Here is a 23,517-nt window from a genome sequence, read left to right as displayed (position 1 = left end):
TGCCATACGGCATTAGACTCATGTCACCCTTGGTGACCTATTTTTCTTTCTTCAATCCCTTCTGTAAACCTTTTAAAATTTCATTAATATTCATGTAGAACCCCAGCTTTATAAGGGGCTTCTGACGAAAAATAGCAAACAAATGGAGCCGTAACAACAATAACAAAAACAAAAACAAAAAACAAAAAAACATTACTCATGACTCACCCAACATGGTGGCGTTAGGGTAGAAGCACGAAAGTGCTACCGTGACAGATTTGAAATCGAGGTCCAGGCGTGACACAGTGTTGGTGGCGTTGACTATTACCCAGAATTCGTCAATAGTGGAATACTTGTAGAAGTGAATAATGCTTGTGATGTTATCAGCAGCCGATTTGTATGTATAACCTGGTGCAAGTGACTGACAGTGGAACCCTCCGAAGACAAACAAACCCTTTCCATCGCCCATGTCCACCTTGACGCACGTTCGGGTGCCAAATCTTGAAAAACGAAACCGGAAAGTGGTAGTCAGGTTCACCTTCACGGGACTGTCGTCAGAAAGACTGAGGCCCAGGACACTTTTTTCTGTTTTGAGTCGAAACAGGACCGTCACGCTACTCACGAGGTTGAATACTGTCACGTTGGTCCAGTGCTCGGCTTCAATTTCATCGTATTTGTGGGTGATGGTTGGCTCACTGGTGTTCTGTTCGTCGCCATCGTCAAACTTCCACCAGTAGGTCAGATTTGTTCCTTTATCGGGCGTAGCAGTAAAGTTTACAGGGTATTCAGAGGGGAAAGTGTTGTTATCTGCTCCAAATCCAGGAATATTCGACCCGAAGTCACTGGTGGTTGTCCAAGTTTGAAATGTCACGTGGGTGACGTCATCCTGAATTATAAGGACAATTGAGCGATTTGCTTCAGAAACTTCATTCTGGGCTCGAAGCCTGACAAGATAAACACCTGGTGAATCGATATGACTAAGATCGGTGATAAGAACATCTCCAGTGTCTGTTTTGATTGAAGTGTAACTGATCATTGTGTTTTCAGCTTCCAGATTAAATGTGACATTAGTACCGTTTGCCATTGTCCAACTGATAGGATTATTATGTCCAAGGATTTTAGGAGGCATTTCCGGCAAATCAAGTTCTTCTATTGGTTTCTGTACAACTGAGAGCACGGTGTAGTTTATTTTGCTTAATCTGTTTGAACAGTTAGCAAAGACCTCATAGCGCCCGACGTCAGAGTAATTATGATACACCTTGAACTTCAGATTCATAAAAGGGGTCTTATCCGTGGTGACACCGTCTGCGAAGTACGTCACGTTGTAACAGTTCTTTCCGAAGAAGTCAAAGGTGCCATCTCCATAGTTAAAAAGGCATTCAAAATCGGAACCTTCAGTTAAAGTCATCGTGAACTCGACAGGGTCACTAAGATTTGTGGGAGAAGTAGTCACGCCGAGCTCGACCAGTGGAACAACCGGTTTGCACACCGTCACCTCTTCGTTCCTGACAACGCTGCTGACCTTATTAAACGCTGTAATGTTCAGCACATATTCTCCATTAGTTATGTAAGAGTGGTTGCCAATGGACGAACTTAATGTCAAGTTTGTTTGGTCGCCAAAGTCGTAGAAATATTGGGGTTCTGTTCCGTTGACAGTCAGATGAACGCTGAGTGTCCCATTTACTTCCAGGCATGTGGTGTCAAACTTTTGCTATGGAAAGATCGTAACAAATTTCATGTTAATGTAGTTAATGTTTACATGTGGAACCTGTACTAAGCGACCGCCCAAAATGTCAAGGCAACCAGTATGTGGTTGCTTACTGGAGGTGCTTGCTTGCCTGAGCTCAGAGCACAGGGCGTCTTAATTTTTAGTCATAGCCTGTTGTCATTTCAGAGGCTAAATCCCTCCCCCGAGGGGGGGGGGGGTACTAGAGATTTCAAGTGACGCGGACGACTGAATAGGGGCAAAATTCAAAATTCAAACATAAACCTAAAAAAAAAAATCCCATGCCAAACTTCTGACCCCTAAATTTCCAGAAAGTGGCAATGTAATAACACAAAGAAGAACATTAGATTGTAATTGAGCGCTCGTGTTTGTTTATTCATCATACCATCTGAATTTATCTTTAGATCTGGTAGTCATTTTAACAATGCTAGAGACATCCAAGAACGCTTCTGTTTCAACCATAGAACTATGCAGAACTACGCACTAAGGCACTACCACAAATCTTTAGATTGTTTTCAATACCCCCAAAAATCCCTTATTAAATCAGTGAAGCCCAATATGACCCCTTCGATCATCCCCGCCACGTGAGATCCCGAGTATCCCTCCCGCTGGGCTTAATCCATGTTGAAATGCATCCATAAACCCATAAACACTCGATTCAAGAACACATCTAGTAATTTAAAGATATTTCAGAACGTCCAGTGCAATTTCCAAATTGCAACTAGCACTCGCGGTCAGTCACGAAAATGGAATAGAAAAATGTAATTGTCCTAATGTTAGCTGTAATGTTCATACCTAATCGTAGCTTTTTGGTACGATTACTTTGTAGTGATTTATTTTGTTTACCTGAATGGTAAGATTCCAGACTGGATCCTGTACTTCCGCTATATTGTTGGCTGTCATGGTGTCGACCTGATTCCATGCCTTGATAGTGACATTATACAGACCGGCTATGCTGTAATTATGCCACAGGGAAATAACAAAAATGTCCAACACATCGTCTATATTCACAATCCACATAGGCTCGGAACCGTCGCCAAAGTTAATAGAAACATTCACATGGCTTCCGTTTCTGATTTCGATGCCTATGTTAGTGGGGTGACCCGTTTCCACGGGCGTAATGTTCTTGACAAACCCAAAGCCGTCAATAGGTGTAACCACCGAGATTTTAAAGTTGAGAATGGCCTCGGAGAAGATGTTTTTTGCCAACAGGTGGACACAGTAATCGCCAGGGGATGTATACATGTAGCTGGCAGTACGGTTGGTAGTGTTTTGGACCGTGGAGTTGTCACCATAATCCCACACATATCTGAAACGTAAGGAAATCAGTGTCAATGCAATTACTGTTTCAGCTGCATGATTTATGACGAAATTCTTAATACTGATATTAAAAAAAGTGTAATAATCAGTGAGGAGAGTTAAGACTGGAGGAAATGATGATGATGATGATGATGATGATGATGATGATGATGATGATGATGAACTCTACAGTATAGTTCCCAAATGTGCCGCAAAAGTAAACATCACACGGGATCTTCTAAGTTCCATTATCGCGTGTTGAAAAAGTGTTGTCATGGGCTAGCCTACTTGATGTACAAATAACTATAGCAACTAAGTTTAACGAAGGTGTACTACGAGGTAAACTGACAGCTGCCAATCACCCAAAGCTTCAAAATAAATTAAAACAAGAAAGAAATAGCGCGGCATTCGAACTGACTTTAACATCCGACCTTTGTTTGCCAACAACTCACAAAAGGGACCAAAAATTGTAACAACAGTCTACCTCCTACACAGACTTCTCTTAATATAGGTTCGTCACGCAATCGTTTCTCCCACACCTGGAGGGAATGGTTGCGTGACAAGCCCATAGAACACCCTCCACGTAGGTTTTTTCTCAACTCAGTGAAAGGTCCCCCATCCGCTGTGATCCAGAGGTAGAGGACGGGACCTTGTTAAAAAGAGTGAAAAGGCACGACGAAACCTTAAGATTTCGCCCGTTTTAACTTCGTTTTGTCCAGATTTTCGATTTTGTTTTGGGGACTACGTGGATGAAGCTTCCACTAAGCTAATAATCCGATACATTATTTTAAGAGTTTGTAACTTACACAACACCATGCCCTTTGTGAGGCGCCACAACAAACTCGGTCGGCTCAGACGATTTGGTAACGTTGGGGTAAGATACTTGGATTGGTGGCTCGATAGCGTCATACACCTTGACGTTCTTTTCTTGCTGGGCTGCTTCACCCTCCTGGTTGTACACCAAAAGTCTAACAAGGTAGCCCGGATCGTGGTTTGATGTGTTGTAAAACTTTGACACTGTTTTGTTGGCACACTGAATGGTCTCGTCTTCATCGAACTCCCAGACGTATCTAATCAATCAAAAAGTAAAAGCAGCTGTCGTTAAAATCTCAATTTATTGCGGGAACTGTTAACGAGCGTCTCTGGCTGCGGATGGCTCGGATGCAAATGGATTGCAAGTTGAAAAATCAAGGCTTAACTTTTCAAGTTGTTTCCGCGCGTCCTCGAAAAAAGAAACTTATAGTCGTAGCTTGATTTCTCTCCTAATATTATGGTTACATCTTCCTTTAGATGTTCAAAAATAATGTAGAACAGTTTAGACCAAAAATCCGCGAAATCCTCGTGACTTAGCTCCTTTAGTCTTTACCTATTTTTAACCTGTCAGGTTTGCTTTCGTCGCAGAACAGATTAGAGCATTATCAAAGAAATCCCGGATTACTTTAGACACTGTAAGCCTCTCTGCATGATTATTATTTTAATGATCATGAAGATGATCAGAAAACAAAGAAATAGAAATGGTTTATTAATGAGACCCTGCTGTCTTGTTCTTTAAAAGGTTAAAAGGCCACCCATATGGGAGCAAAAACTGAGCAACCCTCCCTGGACTGCACGAAGGGGGATGGGGATACTGTTCCCCACCCATACCCGTGCTGGGTAGACACAAGAAAAGGAGAGATAACCAATTATGGTGGCAAAATTTGGGTGGCAGGGAAGGCAGAGCCTGTCTCCCCTAGAGTAGCAGTGTCTCTTGGGGAGATCCCCTAGAGTAGCGGTGTCTCTAGGGGAACCTATGTTAGGGTGTAACATAGGCCGGACCAGAAGAGGGGTGCCCTTCTGGGAGGAAAATAGGTCAGATGGTACGATGGTACCATCCTGGAGAAATCCGGACCTATTTCCAAGGGTGGCTATAGCACTTACTGTGGGAGTGCAGCCTAGGGTGCACTTCCCTGCCACCAAAAACCTTTATTGACTACAAAGCTATGGTTTACAACAACAGAAATAAATAAGAACAACATTAAAGGAGGTAAACTGTCATTTTAGTCAAAGCAATACACTTTCACACGAAAAGTAGTTAAAAACTAAATGTTTAGAAGGTTACAGATAACAAAGCTTCCAATACAGGGAGGGAGGGGGGGGGGGGGGGAAGCAGAGAACACCTTAGTTTGAAGAGAAGCTCACAATAATGAGCCGGGGTCAGAAATCACTGGGATTTTACTAAGTGAGGATTGGCACAGAGCTGGGAGGGGCAAAGCATGCTGAGATCACGTGAGAGCGTGAGCGGAAAATCACTGGGAACTTTGACATAACTTTCCAGATGGAAACACAACGCTTAATTCATTCTAGACCTTGACCTCCAGTCTATTGCACGATGACTGACAGCAGCTAGACAGCCGAGCTAGTGACGAGCCAAAAATAGTTTGACATTGACCACAGGGCTCATTAACCCCAGTTTAAATGCTTAAACTTCTAATTTAATAGACGGAATAAGAGAGAGGCCACTTCATAATCTTTTGGGTTTTTTTCCACAAAAGGAAACAGGGAACCTATAAAAACACATAACCTAAACGATAAATCGGCTGGAATTTTACGATTAGGACACTTCCGATATTAGTGAGTGTGTGAGTGAGAGCGGCGAATGTCAAAGCTACTGACACAGAGCATATTTAGTCAGCTTACCTATATGTGTTGTTGCTTCCACCCGGCGCTACTGTTACGTCAGTTCTCGTGAATTCAATTGTACTGTTGGTGGCTCCAATTTCAGGGTTGGAGGTGAAATCAAAGTCAACAACTGAAATCCGAAAATTTAAAGAAATAATCCTTAGCTAAACAAACAGTCAAATACAATTGGTGAAGTCCTTGTAAAAAAAAAAAAAATCGGGGACTTTCTTACTTTTCTTCCACTTAGGAAAATAGATCTTATGCATGTTATTACCTAGGCTGCTCAACATTCAAATCACATTCTCGTTAACATGTAATTAATTTCAAGTCGTTGCACTTTCCCGTTGTCCTTACGTGGATATTCATTATTTTTTAGACAATCAAACTACGCACTCCAGTCAACTGCTGCAATCTTTATAAAAACAAAACTTTCTTATGTTAATAATGGGTACCTTATTACATGAAATTTTCGCGACACGTTAATTTCGCGATTTTGAAGTGGGCATATTTCGCGACACTTAAATTTCGCGATTTTGCGAAGACTTTGTATTTTTAATCACTTTAAATTCGCGTTTTTGAGTAAGACACAATTGACATTTCCTTAGCAATATTATTTAACATACCTTTGAATTAAATAAAACGACTTCATCAAGGGAACAACAACGTCAAAATTAACAAAAACGCAAGAGCGGGTCTAATTCTCGGCAATAGCAACAACAGAGCAGTTCTCACAATGTCTACAAGTAGGTCATGTTTGTACGTGCATGAGTTATTGATCTTGAGTCAATTGACGACAACATCCATTTACACTGAAAATCCTTCCTTCAGGGTACTAAACTTAATTTTTGTTGTTGATATAAAGTGAGTCACTTAATTTTCGCGTCATGTTATGTTCGCGACACTTATTGTTCGCGTCACTTTAATTTCGCGATTTTTTTAAAATCGCGAAATTCGCGAAATTAAAGTGTCGCGAAAATTTCATGTAATAAGGTAGTTATTAAAGAGCGTACCAAAAATCTCCTCGAAGCATTCGCTTGACAGAACGCTGACGCCATTTTCGACCATCACAAACACGTCATTTTTTCCGAGTTCTTTACACTCGACCGGGCCCTGGGTCCAGTTAGTTGTTCTGTTCAGACGCCACCAGACACTGAAAGTGGTGTTTGGGATGACTTGTGCAGTCAGATCCAGGGACTGGCCAACTCTGCAAAGTCTACTGCTGACTGTGCTTGTCTAGAAATAAACCGACCATGTTAGAGGTTAACATTTACTTTCTACGGTGCAACTTCTTAAAGGAGCTACGTTACAGCATCACGTTTTCAGCATCATGTTTTTTACCCTCGGATTTCAGAGTAGCTTGTACAGCTAATATCTCCGAGCATTTCAACAGGACACAGCACGATGGGCAAAGACCAGACCACAACACCGGGAACTTCATGCCCTACTCTTTACGATAAGTGTGTGGGTTCTTTTACGTCCCCTGCTAACCATAACACTGAAGATGCAGGAAACGGACGATGCAAGTTGAGTTGCCTACTACAGGCAATTCAACTTGAAAAAATTGGCAAATCTTTTCAAGTTCGTTGCTCATAATCTGTCTTAATCTTAACCAGTCGAAACCATCTTTATTTGCTTTCAGGTTTTTTACTCCATTGGTGTTTTTCTACATTAGAAAACTCAATTTGACACTAATCAGAAAAATAACTTAAAATACTGTAACATAACTTCTTTGGAGCAAGGTTTTTAATTCTTCTTACTTAAAACTATGCATTTCATTAAGAGTAAGATGAGAGAATTGATTGGTGCATCAAGACTCATCCTTGTCTTTTTTGATGCAAAATACCAAACTGCGATGAAATGAAGGGTTAGGCATCGTGCGTTTTATTGATATTGCTTCATTTTTTACATGCCTTATGCATTTTTCGAGAACTAGTTTTTGTTTCAGTTTGAGAAGGCTTGGACGTGATACGGAAGGCTTTGGTGTAATATTGTTGACCAGCTCTCTGGTTCCGCTAAATGTGATAGAATGCTTTTTAACCTAATCTATTTCTTTTTTTTTTCTTTTTTTTTTTTCACTTCTATTAAGAACTAGGGGTATATCCCAAGGTGCGTAAAGCCCCTGGGGAGGGGAGGGAAAGGAAGGAGAAGCCTGAAGTGAAGATGGGTCCTTGCTGAAGTCGGGGAACCGTGTTGTTGGGACCGTAATTAATTCCTACCGGAGCCTTTTCTTCCAATTACCCCTGGTATTACTAAGTTATTGGGAACGAAGCGACTACAGTAGCCACTTACGTAAGCCTCAAGATCAAAAGGGCAATGCCTTGGCATAATTTAAAAAAATGTGAAGAAAAAAAAAACAGGCGTGAAGGTCATCGCTGCGGGGAGGTGGGAGGGTCGCCAATACGAGAGTCCTCTAGCAATTCACAAATGGCATGTGGTCGCCCAAAGCAACTGGGCACTTAGAATAGAAAATTTGGGTTTCTGTTTGCGCGGCCTCCCGTTAGAATAGTTGGAAACTTCAGGGACAAATAAATTTTCGTTAAATCTTACCACGTTCTGGATTGGGTCTCTCACTTCCACAGACTTCTTAGCACTCTTGCATCCAGATGGCACGCTATCAGACGTCGAAACAAGGATGTCGTAACTTCCTGGACTGGAATAAGAGTGCGACAAAATCTTCTCTGAAATTGTCAAACTTTCAGTTGGAGTACTGTCTCCGAAATCAATTGTGTAGGCAGCATCACAAGAGTCCCCCACTGTTAAATTAAAAGTCTGGTTTGTCCTCAGGATGTCTGAAGTTATGTTATAGAACGCTGCGAAACAAGAGCATAAAAGGATCACGTGATGTCAAAAATAATTTACGAGTGAGGCCGTATTCTGCCAAACTCTTCTATTATATCTTCTTACAGGTATCCCAAGCTCCTTGGAAGCCGTGAAGGAACATTATGTGACATTCCGTAACAGCCTTAATATAAGAGTTTGTATCGGAATGAAACGATCGTATATAGCACTCGAAATATGGAAAATAAATTTTGTAAGAATTTCCTACTTCTTATCTTTTTCGTAGCGTTTTGGGGCCGTTTCAAAGCGGTTCCAGCGAGTTTGAGTTTACTGCTTTCCTCTCCATAAATCAATCCTTTGGGTTATATTGACAGAAAAACAGTAAAACTAAAACTCGCTGGAATCGCTTTGAAACAGCCCCCAAACACCACAGAAACACAAGTCGTTTTCATTAATTTTCTTTTCCATATTTCGAACTGCTATGCACGACCGTTATAGTCCCGCAAACAAACTCTTATGTTTTGGGCTGTTATTACGTAATGACATATAATGTTCACGGCTCCAAATTTCCAAGGAGCTTGGGATACCTGTGATCAACTTATTTAAAAACCTTAAACAAAAAAAGTTAACGAGACGAAAGAAACAAAACACAGCATCAAGCAGAGCACAACACAAAACAATACGTTCGGTTTGCACAGCAAAACTCAATAATATATCTAATGACCCGCAAAGTTAAATTTAGAGTGGAATTCTCCAGTTAGATGATGACGTTTTTCTTGCGTCACATAACATAATATTTTTGAAAGGGAAGACAATCAAGTTATTTCGTCTTTGAAAAAAGCTTATACCCAAAACAAGCAGAAGTAGCTAGATGCCATTACCGTGCAAAATACCCCTCTTTGTTAGCCAATCAGAATGCTAGAATTTAGCTTTGTTAGTTTGTAACTGTTTCCAAAGCCTATTGAAGAGGAACGACGAGCAATGGGGGGTATTAATTCAACGAGGCGGAGTTATGGCTCGCTTCAATTACCCGCGACTGATTATCTCCAAACACAGAGAAAATTTAGCGATCGTGTCGGCACATGCTGCGTAAGCCCCTGCACTGTAAGCTTTAAGCACGACAAATTAAAAGATTCTATGGCAAATTATCCGCCCTTTGGGAAATTACCATCTCAAAGTCGAACCAGTCCGTTTGCATTACATTATTGATGAAGATGACTTTCGCATGTTAATGGTTTCCAAGTTGTTAAAATTTATATATTATTCATACGTTTGAGGGATTATTCTACTTAGCTTTAAAATTGGGATTTGGTCTTACAATATTCTTTTTCTCTTCTGTCCAAAGGTGAAAATATTAATTTTCAATTTACCGTTTTCGATGTATTTCTTAAAGATTCACTGTCACCAATTTCACTTCAAAAACTCAAGAGCCTAAAGACATAATGGAAACTACGAATAGTGGTCCAATTTTGTTAAAAATCACCATGCTAGTGTACTGAAGCGATAGACAAGTGATATTATTGTGATGCCATCAGGAACTTTAGATCTCAACTTGAAAAAGTTAGGCTGATTTTTTCAAGTTTTGTCCTTGTGGACTGGAAAAACACCTAAAAATTTAATGGCTCCCTTCTTCCTTCAACAAGTATTTACTTTATATTTCCATCTTGATGTACTAGGTGCATTTCATGTACGAGAAGACCTATTCGCCAATTTTAGTACTTTTTACCGAAAAGCATAAAATCCCCGTGACAGTGTGCCTTTAAATGTCAGTTTGCATAATAATGGTAACCTCAAGAAATGTCCATAAGGAGAACTAATAATTTGATCATTCTTGGAAAATCAACTAAGGTAGAGCGCACCTTTAATTTTACAACGATTGAAATGTTTTAAGTTTCAGATTTTTACGATGGAAGTTCTGAACGGGCATGCTTATTTTAAACAATCGAAATTCGAAAGGCACGAGTTTGGCGTTCTTCTTATTTCTTCCGAAAGCTTTTTCATTATTTTATGATTTTTTTCTTTTCTCCAAAACAATCATCTCTCATATAATTCCTGCCTTATCCACAAGTTGAGCTTCGCCACAAAGGTCTGATGCTTGAAGCACACAAACACAACGTTTAGCCTCTTTGCAAGTGAAATAAGTAAACTCTGAAAACTGGTACCTTCAACGGACACTGTCCACTGCAACGCCTGTGGCAAAAAAAGAAGATTTTGCTGTTAGAATAGAAAAAAAAGAAGATTTTGCTGTTAGAATAGGATACACTTAAGTTTAATATCTTATCTTAAAGGGACTATGTCACGGATTTTAACTGATTTTTGAACCGCCAAAATTTATATTTGTGTCGCTGGAAACCTAAAAATAATAGTCCATTTTTATTAAAAAAAATGGTATATAAGAGCTCTGAAACTGTTAACGAGCATCTTTGACTGCGGATGGTCCGAATGGAAACAGATTGCAATTTGAAAACGTTAGGCAAACGTTTCCTTGCGTCTTCGAAATATCGATATTTATAGCCGTAGCTTGATTTCTATCCGCAAATTAAGGATATATTTAACAATTAGACTACGAGCCCGAGTTTTCTATGAGCGAATAGAAATAACGAGGGCGAGTAGTCTAATTGTTTTAGTAGAAACTTTAAATAATTGCAGTCCAAAACCTACAATTTTATGTACTTTTTAAGCCAAAAATCAAGAAAAATTCGCCCTTTAAAGAGCAACGCGCGCGCGATTGTTTTCTATCGGCGAATAGAAATCAATGAGAGAACCAATCAGATTCGCGGATTTCAAATAGAACACGACTGAGTTTCTACTAAATTCATTTAGATGTTCAAAGAAAATGTTCATTCGGGGTTAAGTTACCTACTACTAATTTCAGAACAGTTTAGACAAAAAATCTTCGAAATCCCCGTGACATAGTCCCTTTAATGAAGAAGAATTTTTTTCATAGTGACAGGAATTAAGCAGAAGTGCAAAAATTGTATAACTTTATCAATGGATTAAAATCGTCAAAGTTTGGCAGACAAGGTAATATATAATAACTGTAATTATAAGTTTAAATTTCGATAAAAAAAAATTATATATTTCTTCTTCTCGTTCTGTTTTAGAAATGAAAAAAAAAACCCTTAAAATTTTGTGTTTGAAAAAAATCCTCGAAAGGTTTCGCTCCTCAGATAATTATCAAACCGAATAGATACTTGCAGACACCTGTTCTCGTATTCAGTGAATGAGGGTGCATAAAATGGAATATTTTGTCAAAATTTCATCTCTCTTCGTATGACAGACTGAACATATTCTACATATTCTGTGCTTTTTTTTATTTTCTCCAAACGCTGAAAGGCTGAAAGTGCGAGCAACTAAAAACAATACGTGATATTTTCTTAACGCCAGGCTGTTGAAAAAACAAATTTAGCAATTTTGTTTTCAATAGACATACTGAGATCATTATCTAGCTGCGAGTTCGAATGTCGACATGCAACATTATTTTCACGTGATCGACAAAAGTTTGTCTTTCAAGCCGAATGATATTAAGAGAATAAATATATTTTCTGCTATTAAAAACCCACCCATACTGTGATCACCTTTTCTGCAACACTGACAGAAGGCAAACAGTTTTTGTTATTTTCCAGTTTTACTAGCCCCACCACTCACTAACAAAAGCAGCTGCTGAAATTGTGGAAAGGGGTGGCTAAGCTCGGCGTGCTATAAATTGACTAACACTTGTGCATAATTACCTAGTGTGCAAGTATTACTATAATTACTATAAAACCCAGACATGCTTTGAAAAGTCGAAGATAGGGTAGTTTAATAATTCTTAATCCGAACCCTAACCCGAGAAGGAGCTGAAATGAAAGTTACTTAAAATAACGAACACGACGCGGAGATCCTCGATCAAAGTTGTCGAACCCTGGGGTGTGAGCTCAATAAAAATTCTCGTCACTCTTCTAAAAATTTCTTTAATTTAAGAAGTAGTTCTCAGAAGTATGATTTTAGCCGTTGCAAATGAGCTAACTTGTTTTTGCGATGCGACAAATAACAGCTCTAATTATACCTTGACGGGCCTTCTTTAAAAAACTGAAATAATCTCATGTTAATATTCTTCCAGTTTTAGGGAATAAATTTTAATGCACGTATTAAATATGAATGTGGTTGTTTGTCGAAAAACACTATTTTTGAGCTCAAAAAACCCTATACGCTTTTAAACTATCACCTAGAACATATTTTCTATCGCATTTATAAGCTCTGAAAGGCCCTGACGAAAAGTAAAAAAAACGTAAATAAGTTGAGGCGCTATGTGTATTTGAGTTTACAAAATTGATGACTCAAGTTTTGAGCATGTTCCAGTACATTTTGCAAAGATTTGTAACAATTTCGTGTCCGTCCATAGCTTGACATTCCCTAACTTAACATCTCAAAATATTTATCCAACTTACCAGTAAACACGTTCCGAAGAATATGAAGTTTGCGAATCTCATGTCCCTTGAATTTAAACCCAACAAGTTTGCATCTCGTTAAACAGCACCTGAAAAGAAACAAAGTGTAGTTTGAACTTAAATTAGTTATTCTTGGTAAAAATAACTGAAGCTCTCTAAGTAAAACACTGCCAAAATGTCTATAGAATTTTAACTGAAGTTTCTTACTGACTTCATCCAGGGACTGAAAGTCGATTTGTGAACACAGACTATTTTGGCAATTGAACGGAAGACTTTAATGACTTTTCATTGTTATACTAATAAGTTAGTACAGGTGGTTTCTTGTTAAATTGGTTTGTAATCAAGCGAATGACACCAACGAAATATGCAAAAATACAACTTTATTTTTGTCTTAACAAATTAATTACTGAGGATAAATGTTTGAAAGTAATAAGAAGAGCACACAATTTGAATCTTTTTAAATGTGGCAAGCAAATAAAAGTTTGCTGAGTAAATAAAAGTTTGTCGAGTTGATAATTGTTTTCTTTCGACAAGAATATAAATGTCAACATTCGACTATCGATGTCTTTCATTTCATTGATATAAGAATTCAAATAATTCACATATATAACGCACGTACAGTCATGATGCATCGTATAATAAACGAGTGAGTCACTAAAATGTACTCTGAGAAACTTATTTGCCTAAAAGCTAGAAAATTCCAGCGTTTGATAACTCGGCCAGTCGATATTTTTATTTATTTTTATTATTATTTTACTTTCATTGAATGATTTCCATAACATGCATTCATTTTCACATGATCATAATGATCAGTGGGAAAGTCTCATTAATGAGTGCCAAGTTAAAAAAAGGAATGAAGCTTTTTTTTAAAAAAAAACACATTAAAAATAAAGCAAGCTGTACCAAGTCTCGAGTAATATAGATACGAGGTATTTGTATACACTTTTACACAGCTTTAATGGAAAAGTTTTGTGGAAAATTGGTGTGTTTGGCCTGTAAAATTTGTCCTCAATTACAACTTTATAATAATTTCGCCAGTCGTTTCGGATATTTGTACGCCTCGAGCTATAAATAATGTTTGGTCACGTGTTAATTGTCACGATGTGACAGTTGCAGTTTTTTAAGGTAGCGATCAGTCCTTTTTTGTATGATTTCTATTTGTTCCCGTTCAAACCTCCAAATGTATCTATACTGGACATACTGATTAGCAGGCACTTGCAAGACTAACAGTTTAGCTTATAGTCAATATTTACTAATTGTTTGATTTAGTTTTAACATACGTATAATATACGTTTGTTTATAGCATACTGAGAAATACTTGATTTTGATTGGTTTTAGTTTAATATACTATAAATATGTAATAAAATCCCATAAATTGCTTTTAGAAAAATATGAGTGGTTGATGATTGTTAAGTTCTGGAATTGTTCTCACAAAAATATCTAGACTTCGTGCGTAAAACCGTTGCGTTGAAAAAAGTTTTGTCTTCAAATTAACCCTTTAATGAGCTGAGTACGGGCTTATTCTAGTTGAATACACTTTAAATATCTCAAAAATCGCGAAAGCAGCATGTGGTATTAGTAATAAATGTCGATGTCTGAAAAGTTCCGAAATTGCATTCAACTACTGTGTCTGTGCGTAAAGGCGGGGTGTTATTTCCCCATCTACATCTACACTTAATTTAGTTGGTAATAATCGCGAGATATCACACCAACTGTAAAAATCGAAATAAAAACTAATACAATAGGAAATTTAAAATTGTAAAAATCGAAATAAAACTTATACAAAACAAAAAAGTCTTATTATGAGCCGAATATGAGCTTATTGTAGTTTATTATATAATGAATATCTAAGAAAAACTCGCACAGGCTGCTTCGGTCAGGTAATTAGTTATTAGTGCTTTATATGTTTGTAAAGTTCTGAAATTGCACAACTAAAGAATTTGTTCGAGAAGAAGGGTGCTATTGGAAAAACCTTTTAAGAGAGTTAAACTGGGCCCATTTTGTCATCAATCATTAATGATTAACCCATTCCCAGCCAAAAGTTTTCATGGTTTTTGCCAAGGTGAAGTTATAATTTCCTTGATCGGAAATGTCGCACAGTAAAATTACCAATTTTAGCCAGAGGCAAGATATTTAACATTATCATGACCGATGCAACACAGAAATGCAGAATTCTGGAAAGGTCTATACAGTGATATCACAATTGATTTTGCCAGCTTCTTATAACTGCTTACTAAGTTAGTTTAAACCGACTTTATTCTAAAACAAGCAAGCCGGCATAATATTAATTATTGCAAATGGATAATCATTGGAGGCCTTGCTATAGCTATACATTACTAGGCAATTGAGTCAGTGTAATTTTGGGATAAAAAGTGTTATTTGTTTTTCTAAAACATCCTGCCTCAATCCAAATGTTAACGTTCGGTTGAATTCGACAACTGACCTTTTTTTAGACGAGCTGCTTTGCTCCACTATGAAACCATCATCTTATTTTCAAAGATATCATTTTAAATGGCACGTTTGTGAAAATAAGTTGACGGTTTTATAAAACCCATTCTCCGATAGCAGCCAATGGGAAACACCGGGCTGTCAAGACGCTTATGTATTTGTCAGTGTGATTTTAATCATAGTGCAATGCAAGTTTGTAAAAAAATTGCAAAGTTGAGCATTCATTTAGGTTTTGATACGTTGTGCTAAAACCCGGTACCTATACGATTATGAGTTCGAGTATACTCGATTTCTAAAATCAATCGAATGGATTATAAGTTGCGTGCGTTCGACAATTGTTAAAGCGCGGGAGGTTTCCGTTGTTCTTGGAAACCTGCAGTATTAACAATTTAATGACGAAGAGAATTATTTATCTTGCCTGTCAGTGAGTTTCCCGCTAGCGAGTGTTATTAGGACAAAGCCAAACATGCCAATCACTTTCCTTTAACGGCTCTGCGCTGGGATATAAATTAATTAAATTTTCTTGTGAATTCGTGCGTTCTAAAATCAAAGTATTTCGCGTCTAGAACCGAGTGAGATATGAACAATTATTGATCTAGCTCTCCAAGGAAGAAAATGTCTCATTTTTCGAAGAGAAGTTTTATATAGTAATTGAAAATCATCTGAACGTGCAGGGTTAGGTGCCGTTTCTAAAACAAACACATCGTGAAATTTTGCTCCATTTTAGATCTTTGTGGTTGAGTTGAGAACTCGACTACTAGGTATAGTGGGATTTTTTTGGTCATTTCAACGAAATTTTAAATTTTGCCACAAAATAAGTATCAACGGAAATATTAAACTTTTTTTTCGAACGAAAATGTTAATGAATAAATAAACAAACAAACATGCACAGTAGGGCATATATTGGTCAGCCTTGGTTAAAACTTCCTTTCTCTCGGACCTTCAAGGGCTGTTAAAAACGTTGCAAAGACCTTAGCACAGAAAATACCTGGCTCACTGAGATAGTAATTTACAACGAAACAAATACATTTTTACGTTTTTGTAGGATTAACTGGATAGGTATACTTAGTAATAAACATGAAAATGAATTTTCCATATGATTAACTTGAGTACTGTTAAATATACCACACAGGGAACAGAGTGGAAGTTTTGGTCATTTCAACGGAAGTTTTAAATTTTGTCACAGAAAAAAAAAGCATAAACGGAAATATTAAACTTTGTTTCGAACGAAAATGTGAATCAATAAACAAATAAACACAGTAGGGAATACATTTGTCGTCCATCGTTAAAACTTCCTTTCTCTCGGACTTTCAAGGGCTGTATAAAAAATGCTTCAAAGAAATTGGCAGAATGACCTGCTTCACTGAGTAAAAGTATTTGACAAGGAAAGAAATGCATTTGAAAGTTTTCGCCGGCCGGATTAACTAGATAGGTATATATACTTTAATAAACGTGAAAATGAATTTTCCATTTGATTAACTTGAGTAATGTTAAATATACCACACAGAGAACTCAAGTGTTAAGAAAAACCGCTAAAAGGAGGGTTCTTCAACGAACAATATACACGATCCTTAGGCGCCATAGTTTGCTCCAAATTAAAGAACCCTGAAACAGCCTTCAGTGTGGAAGGCAGTATTAAAAAAAAAATTCCCAGTTTCGATTGTTCTGTTCAAAGCATTTCTTACAACCCAAGAAAAAAGTTGTAAAACTATATTTTACCTGCCTTGAATAAGAGTTAAATTGTCGTGGCTAGGCGCACTTATTTGAATAAAACAAAATGCTGTTGAATTAAGACAACGGGACAGGAGGCTAAATAGTCTATTCAAGACAAGCATATAACACGTATAACGCTACTTACCTCTGATTATCCGGACACTTTACGGTGATAAAAAGCTTGTTTTTCAACTGCTGAGTTGATGCATTCGAACGCAAAATTAAATGTCAGCTCAATGTTTTTGAAGATTGTTAGAGAGATCTGAACGTTTCTTTTACATTCCTTGCCAAACATTGATAGATGCCGGTGGCAACATACATATGTAAAATTATAATGTCAGTTTCAACCTGACATAGTGACGAAATTAATTAAAAATTGCAAACGTGATCAATTTCACCTGCTGAGAGATGTTGTTGATAATTCCTTCTCGTTTACGTAGAAATTCTGGATATAATTATACGCTAAGTTATTTTACCTTGCAATAACATGAGATGTAAAAATTATTTTTTCCATTTGAAATAAAAAATAATGATTTTTCGCCATCTTCAACAGTTCAAATTGAAAATAACCCTCATCCTTTATTTATTTACATAGTTTTTTACTAATCAGCATTACATGCCTTGTTTAAGTGAGAAACGGCCTTTATAAATCGCGACTGATAAATATTTATTTTTTCATAGTTAATGGTTTGAAACCAGAGGTATCAGTAGCTCTGTATACACTTTTTTTTTATAAGAATATTTTTTTTGCCGATGTTAGGCTGAAAATATTCTTGTGAATATTCGTAGATTATAGCCTATGACATTTCTGTTTGTGCTGTATGCCATACATATGATGTATTACATGTACCGTTCATCGAACTGTCATTAGCATCGACATTTGGCTAGTGTATCCTTTTATTGTCTAGTTTTGCCGTTTAGAAAAAGGGCGAATTCTATAGGTATCAGTAAAAAATGTAGTTGTATTGTCTTTACAAATTTTCAACACACAAAAATTATATTCCTTTTCAAAATCTCAGCCTCTGGTTTATTCTTAAAATTTCGCAAATTACACCCTCGATATTCTTATAAAATAAATTCTTATAGAATAAAACGATTGTAGTGTGATCGTCCGGGTGAGAGTAAAGGTGGATTTCCACTGACGCGAAATTTTTTACGTGCGTTTACGTGCGTGAAAAAATTAAGAGACAATGTATGAACGTCTTGCGTAAACGTCAGTGGAAATCCACCATAAGGGCTGAAAAGAACTGTTGTTTGTGACTGACGTTTCGACAGCCTGAGCGGAAGTCATCTTCAGAGTCTAGCAAAACGTTTTTGTCAGTCGAAGATGATAAGTCTGATATCAACTTAAGCAGACTAGTCAGGCAAGATTTAGAAAAATCAATTTAAAGCGCCGCCGAATTTTATACGATAATTGGTAAGGGGAATAAAAGGTTGAGCGCACAAGGGACTTAATTTCTCATGTATAAAAAAAATTTTCACTGAAAATGTTTTGTGGAGTTGATAAGATTACTGAGTCGACTTCGAAAACGGAGGACAGAAATCTCACTGAAAATTATCAAACTGTTATCAAACTCTGCCTAATCATGGATACACAAGGTAGGTCCTCATCGAGTACACCTGTTTTGACCACTTTCTTAACTACGTCTTTCGCAGACCTGTCACAGAACTGTCCATTGCCGTTATTTGGAGCTGCGCTGAGCTTTAAGGCTATTGATAGCCAGGTTGCTGTAAGTGAGGATGTCTAGACTTTTCACCAGCTCGCTTGGGGTATTCATGGCCCCAAAGGGGAAAAAGGGCAACAGCAACTAATAGTCTAATAGTCTCTAAGGCTTAATTAATACCCATTAGTGATACAAGGATCATAAGAAAATCATAATGATAACCTTAATTACCGTACCCAAAATCGCAAGTAGCCAATCAGAAGCCCGATCTACTGTCCTGATATCCTACGATATCAAGTCACTGACCTGATAGGCCACCATATCACGGTCACTTTGAGGTAAAGTAGTGTTACTGTACGATAAATCGAAAAGAGGTTTTACCAATAAAACAGAACTTAGTGGTGTGGCGGTCGTAACAAGAGAAAAACTTTCCCGCCAAAACTTAACTTGAGCGCACTCGCCAATTGCGCGATGTTTACCGACATTCAGACTTAAAAAAATGGAGACGGAATTTCCAAATTTTTCGCTTAATTTTGATTTTAAAAATTTAGAGAATGAAAGTCTAAGCAAACGAGTGGAAAAAAAGGCAGAAGAGGAACTTGGTAAAAGTGTTGAAGACCAAGTCAACACAATTTGCAGTACGTACCTTGCAAGCATGGCTTCAACAGAGCGATAAATAAAACCGGATTTTTGGCAGAATTTGGGTACGGTAAATACCTAATCGTACCTTTTTGGTACGCTTTGGCGGCATATCAGGCTCGTATGGTCTCGCCATGGGTATTTTGGCGAGACGCAGTCGAGCCAAAATACGAACCATGGCTCGACCAAACTCGCCTGATATGCTACCGAAGCGTACCAAAAAGGTACGATTAGGTATAAATATAATCACAAACATAAGCTTCTTATGTCCAACTGGGAGCAGTTGCCTTAAATGTTTGAACTGGTAGTCTCTCTTCGAACGTTGCCATCATCTTTAAAGAATCCGAAGGGAACGTGCTGAAGCTTGACGTTTATTGACATAAACACAACGGCCTCATTGCGTCATTATGAGTACGATCAACGGTCGTTATGATTTTCACGTTCCCACTTTAAATTTGAGTACTTTTTAAATATAATTAAGATAGGTTTCCAGTGTAATATTTGAGCGCTAACGGGCATACATTTTAACTGGTTTTATATGATTTACGATTTTCATAGCAAAAGTGAATTTCACATGTTTTCATTGATTTCCGGCCGCCATATTGGTGTCCCTCTGCGGGACACTTATATGGCGTTTCAATTCTTCCATACGGAGCCAATGAATTTGTGTGGAATATTTGACGGATAAGTCGAATATTAACTCAGTACCTAAGATAGTCATGTCGTTTTCAATTGGCGAGAAATACATGAACTGTCTTTCTAAAATACCTGAAAAACTCCTGCTCTTTAGACGAAATGACGAAATTCCGACAGCGACATGCAAACCCGTCCCAAATTGCGACATGACAAGCTTTCAAATTGAGACGGGCGACAAATAGTTTGCTATGCTTAATCAGATATAATGGTCAGGGGCTATCTCACGCAATTTCAATTTTAGGCAATTTCGGTACTGGCCAACTGGCCTTAGAATTGAATTAACTGAAATATCACAATAGCAAACTATAGAAGAACTCAACAGAAACACAGTAAGGCCAAAAAGGGCCATAGATGGGCAAAATTCGAGAAGATTGAAATGGATTGCGTTCGGGTAAATTTAAAAAAAGTCGGACTCGTTTGTTATGTGGCCGTGATTTTGCAAATAAAAGACTTTTGCTCTGCCAATTTGAAGTTTAGAGCTCTTAAGTAACGAACATAACTAGAATTACCTAAAATACCGTGACCTAGCCCCTTTCACCAGGATGTAGTGCATTAGTTGGTTGCCAGATTTGAGCAGCTTTAATCCCAGTCTTACTGGGACAAAGCGAATATATAAATGCAAAGCTTCCTTACATATACGCATAGTGATAATTTAGTTGTTTCTTTTAACTAGTTTGGACTGACGTTATGACTTTTTTTTCAGACACAACCATATTTAACGAAGAAGGATCTAGCATCTCAAATAAAACAGCCAAAATACTAGTGGCAACGAAAGTTTTTCACTAATTGTATTTATGTACCTTTCGACCTGAAATCTTCAATGCCCGTTAATTCTCCCGCTCAAAAAAACAGCCACGCATGCTTTAGAAATATGGCTATATGTACAAGGAACACAAATGACCTACTCTTAATTGTTGATGATGCAGGGGTTTTGTGTCTAAATCAGCTCGCTGTCGAAGATTTAAGAAACCAAGAGCCTCACCGTCGTTGTCTAATTTTATTACGTTTTATTCTTTTCAACGCTGTCGCTATTTCAACAAAAGTCGTGTCGTTTGCCCCCATCTTTTTTTGCTCTTTGTTGCTGTTAAACCGCCGTGTCGCCTATCGAAACTGACTCTAACAGGACCTCACTATTATTTTCATAATTTAAATTTGAAAGTAATTTTGATGCATCAGGAAAATGACTTAAAAACTGTCAGTGGATAATTCAATATAGATATTTCTAACAACTTTAAAAGGCTAAACTTCAAGAGTACGTACGTCAACTGAAAATTTAGTAGGGGGGGGGGGGGGGAAATGAGGTGGATAAAATTTTGGGTCAGGTGACTACCAGTCGAAAGTTTTTTATTTTGTTTTGCTATCAAAAGTTCTCAAAAGGAGTAGGTGCCGAGGGTCCAAAGAACGAAAAAAAAATTCCTCCATTTTTTATTGGAAGATCAGAATCAATACTCTCTTTTCGACTTTTCAGACAAGTCCCATAATTCCCCTTAGGATGAAGCACTTCTGTCACGATCGGACTATGATCCCTTGTTGCATCATCAGCTCCTTTAATTTCACGAACCTCCCGCTTGAATCAGCGAATTAACAAAATATGAAGGGGACCGGATGGGGTCCTCAGTTGCCCTGCAACCCTGGGCCCCCGAAGCTTTTGCGTTGGAGCCTTTCGTCTCAACAAATTACTTGTGAAATTTCCCTTTAATTTTCATAGGAGCCCTTAAGTAACATTTTTAGTCGTGAAGTTATAGAGTGGTATGTATATTTTTGGTTGAAGCATTAGAGTCTTTATATTTTTTTGTGACCCCGGCCTGTAATAATAAATTCTAGCTTTGCTCCAAAAAAACTTCCCCTAAGTTCGTACGTATATGACCAACAGGGACGCCAAATTTGGTTTATTACATAGTTTTTATGCTTTTAAGTGCTGACCAAAATTTACTTCCTTTAAAATAAAATCGAACATTTTTTGGTCACAGATACAATTTGTAGTTTTGACTTTTCGCCGGATTAAACAAGAAGCTGAAGAAGTGCATGAGTTCAATGAATTCAGTATAAACAGAAAATCAATAAGAGTAAAATCATAGGACTCTAGTGTTAACGTAATGCTATCTAGCAACAAAGTAGTGTTTCTACGTTATTATCTCTTTTTGTGAGGCATGCATGTCTATGAAATACGGCCATTTGTACACCGGATCTGATAATTAACATTCTGTAATTTACTGACCATAACTCGCACAGCGCCGCGTAATCAACCAACTCGTTTTTGAAAAACAAATGTCTTAAAACCGACTGTTTGTGCAATATGACTCGAGCTCAATTCTACTACCTATTAATATAAGTGCGCCATAACGAGTCAAATTGTTGATATGCTGTATCGATGGTGTTCGTAATTTCGGAGTAATGCATTGTTGGAAAATTATTTTGAAACACCTGCAGACAGCTTGGAAGAAATTCGGGAAATTTCATCGTATCCACACAAATACGTAATAATTTCTACTGCATGATTTTTATTTACTGAACTTGATAAATATATATATATCCAGGTTTTTTTCTTCTCATATATCGCTTGCCCGCAAGATTTTGCTTTGATAGGACTCTGACGATTTTGTTTGATCCGCGAACAAACAAACAATAATTGCTGAAATAAAAATTTTGAAAACCTCTAAGATTTTGGGTTAAGAAAAAAATTCATTCGAATCTTACAGTGCATAAGGCTAGAATTTTACGGTGACTTCACTTTTGTCGTCGCTGGCGTCTAAATAGGGGAAAATTTTTGTGATAATTATGAAAATTAAGATTTAGTTTTGGTAGCGAATTTTACACGTCTGTTTTTTCTTTTCCCTCGGGGGGTTGAAACTAGCTCACCTAAGAAAAAAACTGCCTAGAAAATAACACGAAACCGATAACGGGCCAAGAAAACGTAAAGTACATTATTTTAACAGAGTAAAAAACTTACCAAAATACAACGGAAAATCCTTCCTGGTTGTAGCTTCTGTCATCTGTAGGGACTTTCAACTTTGTAACTCTGAAGTCGAAGAAACGTTAATTTGCAAAACAATTATTTTAAGTTACCTTTTATCGTGTTCTCGTCAAATTTTCAAAGTGTTTATACACTTAAATTTCAAGAAAAGCTTACTAGAAAATGTTTTAGACCTCAGTATTACACTCGAGAATTTGATTCTTTGGCTTTTTTCTGTATCAGTTTTTTCTGTACGAGAGATTAACAATATTTTACCTTGTTTTGTAGATACCCAGGGAAACTGACGTAACACCTGCCTCCCTAAGACAATAAGGAGTCACTTTAGAAGCCGCCTTTCTATGTCACACAAAAAACAACAAAGCAAACTAAATGAGCTTGCGTAGGTGTCAGCTAACTCGACAAACTTTACAGGCGAAGTTGATAGGTGATAAGCTGTCCTCCCTGCAGACTTTTCGAGCTCACTCAATCTAGAATGCAAACTATTAAACGCCGGAGTATCTGAGTAAAACAAAC

At 37.5% G+C, this 23,517-nt stretch overlaps 1 protein-coding gene across 5 annotated transcripts in view; it reads right to left on the bottom strand.

Annotated features, from left to right (window-relative positions):
* Positions 1-23,210, bottom strand: part of LOC144649515 (polycystin family receptor for egg jelly-like) — a 52,376-nt gene extending 29,166 nt beyond the window's left edge. For 2 of the 5 annotated variants that reach the window (XM_078509019.1, XM_078509023.1), the window contains exons 1-10: positions 23,161-23,210; positions 22,981-23,049; positions 12,871-12,959; positions 10,603-10,630; positions 8,210-8,472; positions 6,673-6,895; positions 5,681-5,792; positions 3,811-4,074; positions 2,552-3,014; positions 208-1,690 (exon numbers count right to left, since the gene is read on the bottom strand). In XM_078509019.1, coding sequence (XP_078365145.1) covers positions 208-1,690; positions 2,552-3,014; positions 3,811-4,074; positions 5,681-5,792; positions 6,673-6,895; positions 8,210-8,472; positions 10,603-10,630; positions 12,871-12,912 — 2,878 coding nt within the window. In that variant the 5' untranslated portion in view covers positions 12,913-12,959; positions 22,981-23,049; positions 23,161-23,210. Of the gene's footprint in view, positions 1-207; positions 1,691-2,551; positions 3,015-3,810; positions 4,075-5,680; positions 5,793-6,672; positions 6,896-8,209; positions 8,473-10,602; positions 10,631-12,870; positions 12,960-13,077; positions 13,116-17,176; positions 17,304-22,980; positions 23,050-23,160 lie in introns of those variants that run through there. The other 3 variants (XM_078509020.1, XM_078509021.1, XM_078509022.1) reach the window with 3 other exon arrangements.
* Positions 23,211-23,517: the final 307 nt, after the last annotated feature.

This window comes from Oculina patagonica, chromosome 4 (assembly GCF_052425735.1).
Source record: "Oculina patagonica isolate OP01 chromosome 4, crgOcupat, whole genome shotgun sequence".
Lineage (NCBI taxonomy): Eukaryota > Metazoa > Cnidaria > Anthozoa > Scleractinia > Oculinidae > Oculina > Oculina patagonica.
This window is presented reverse-complemented; position numbering and strand designations above follow the sequence as displayed.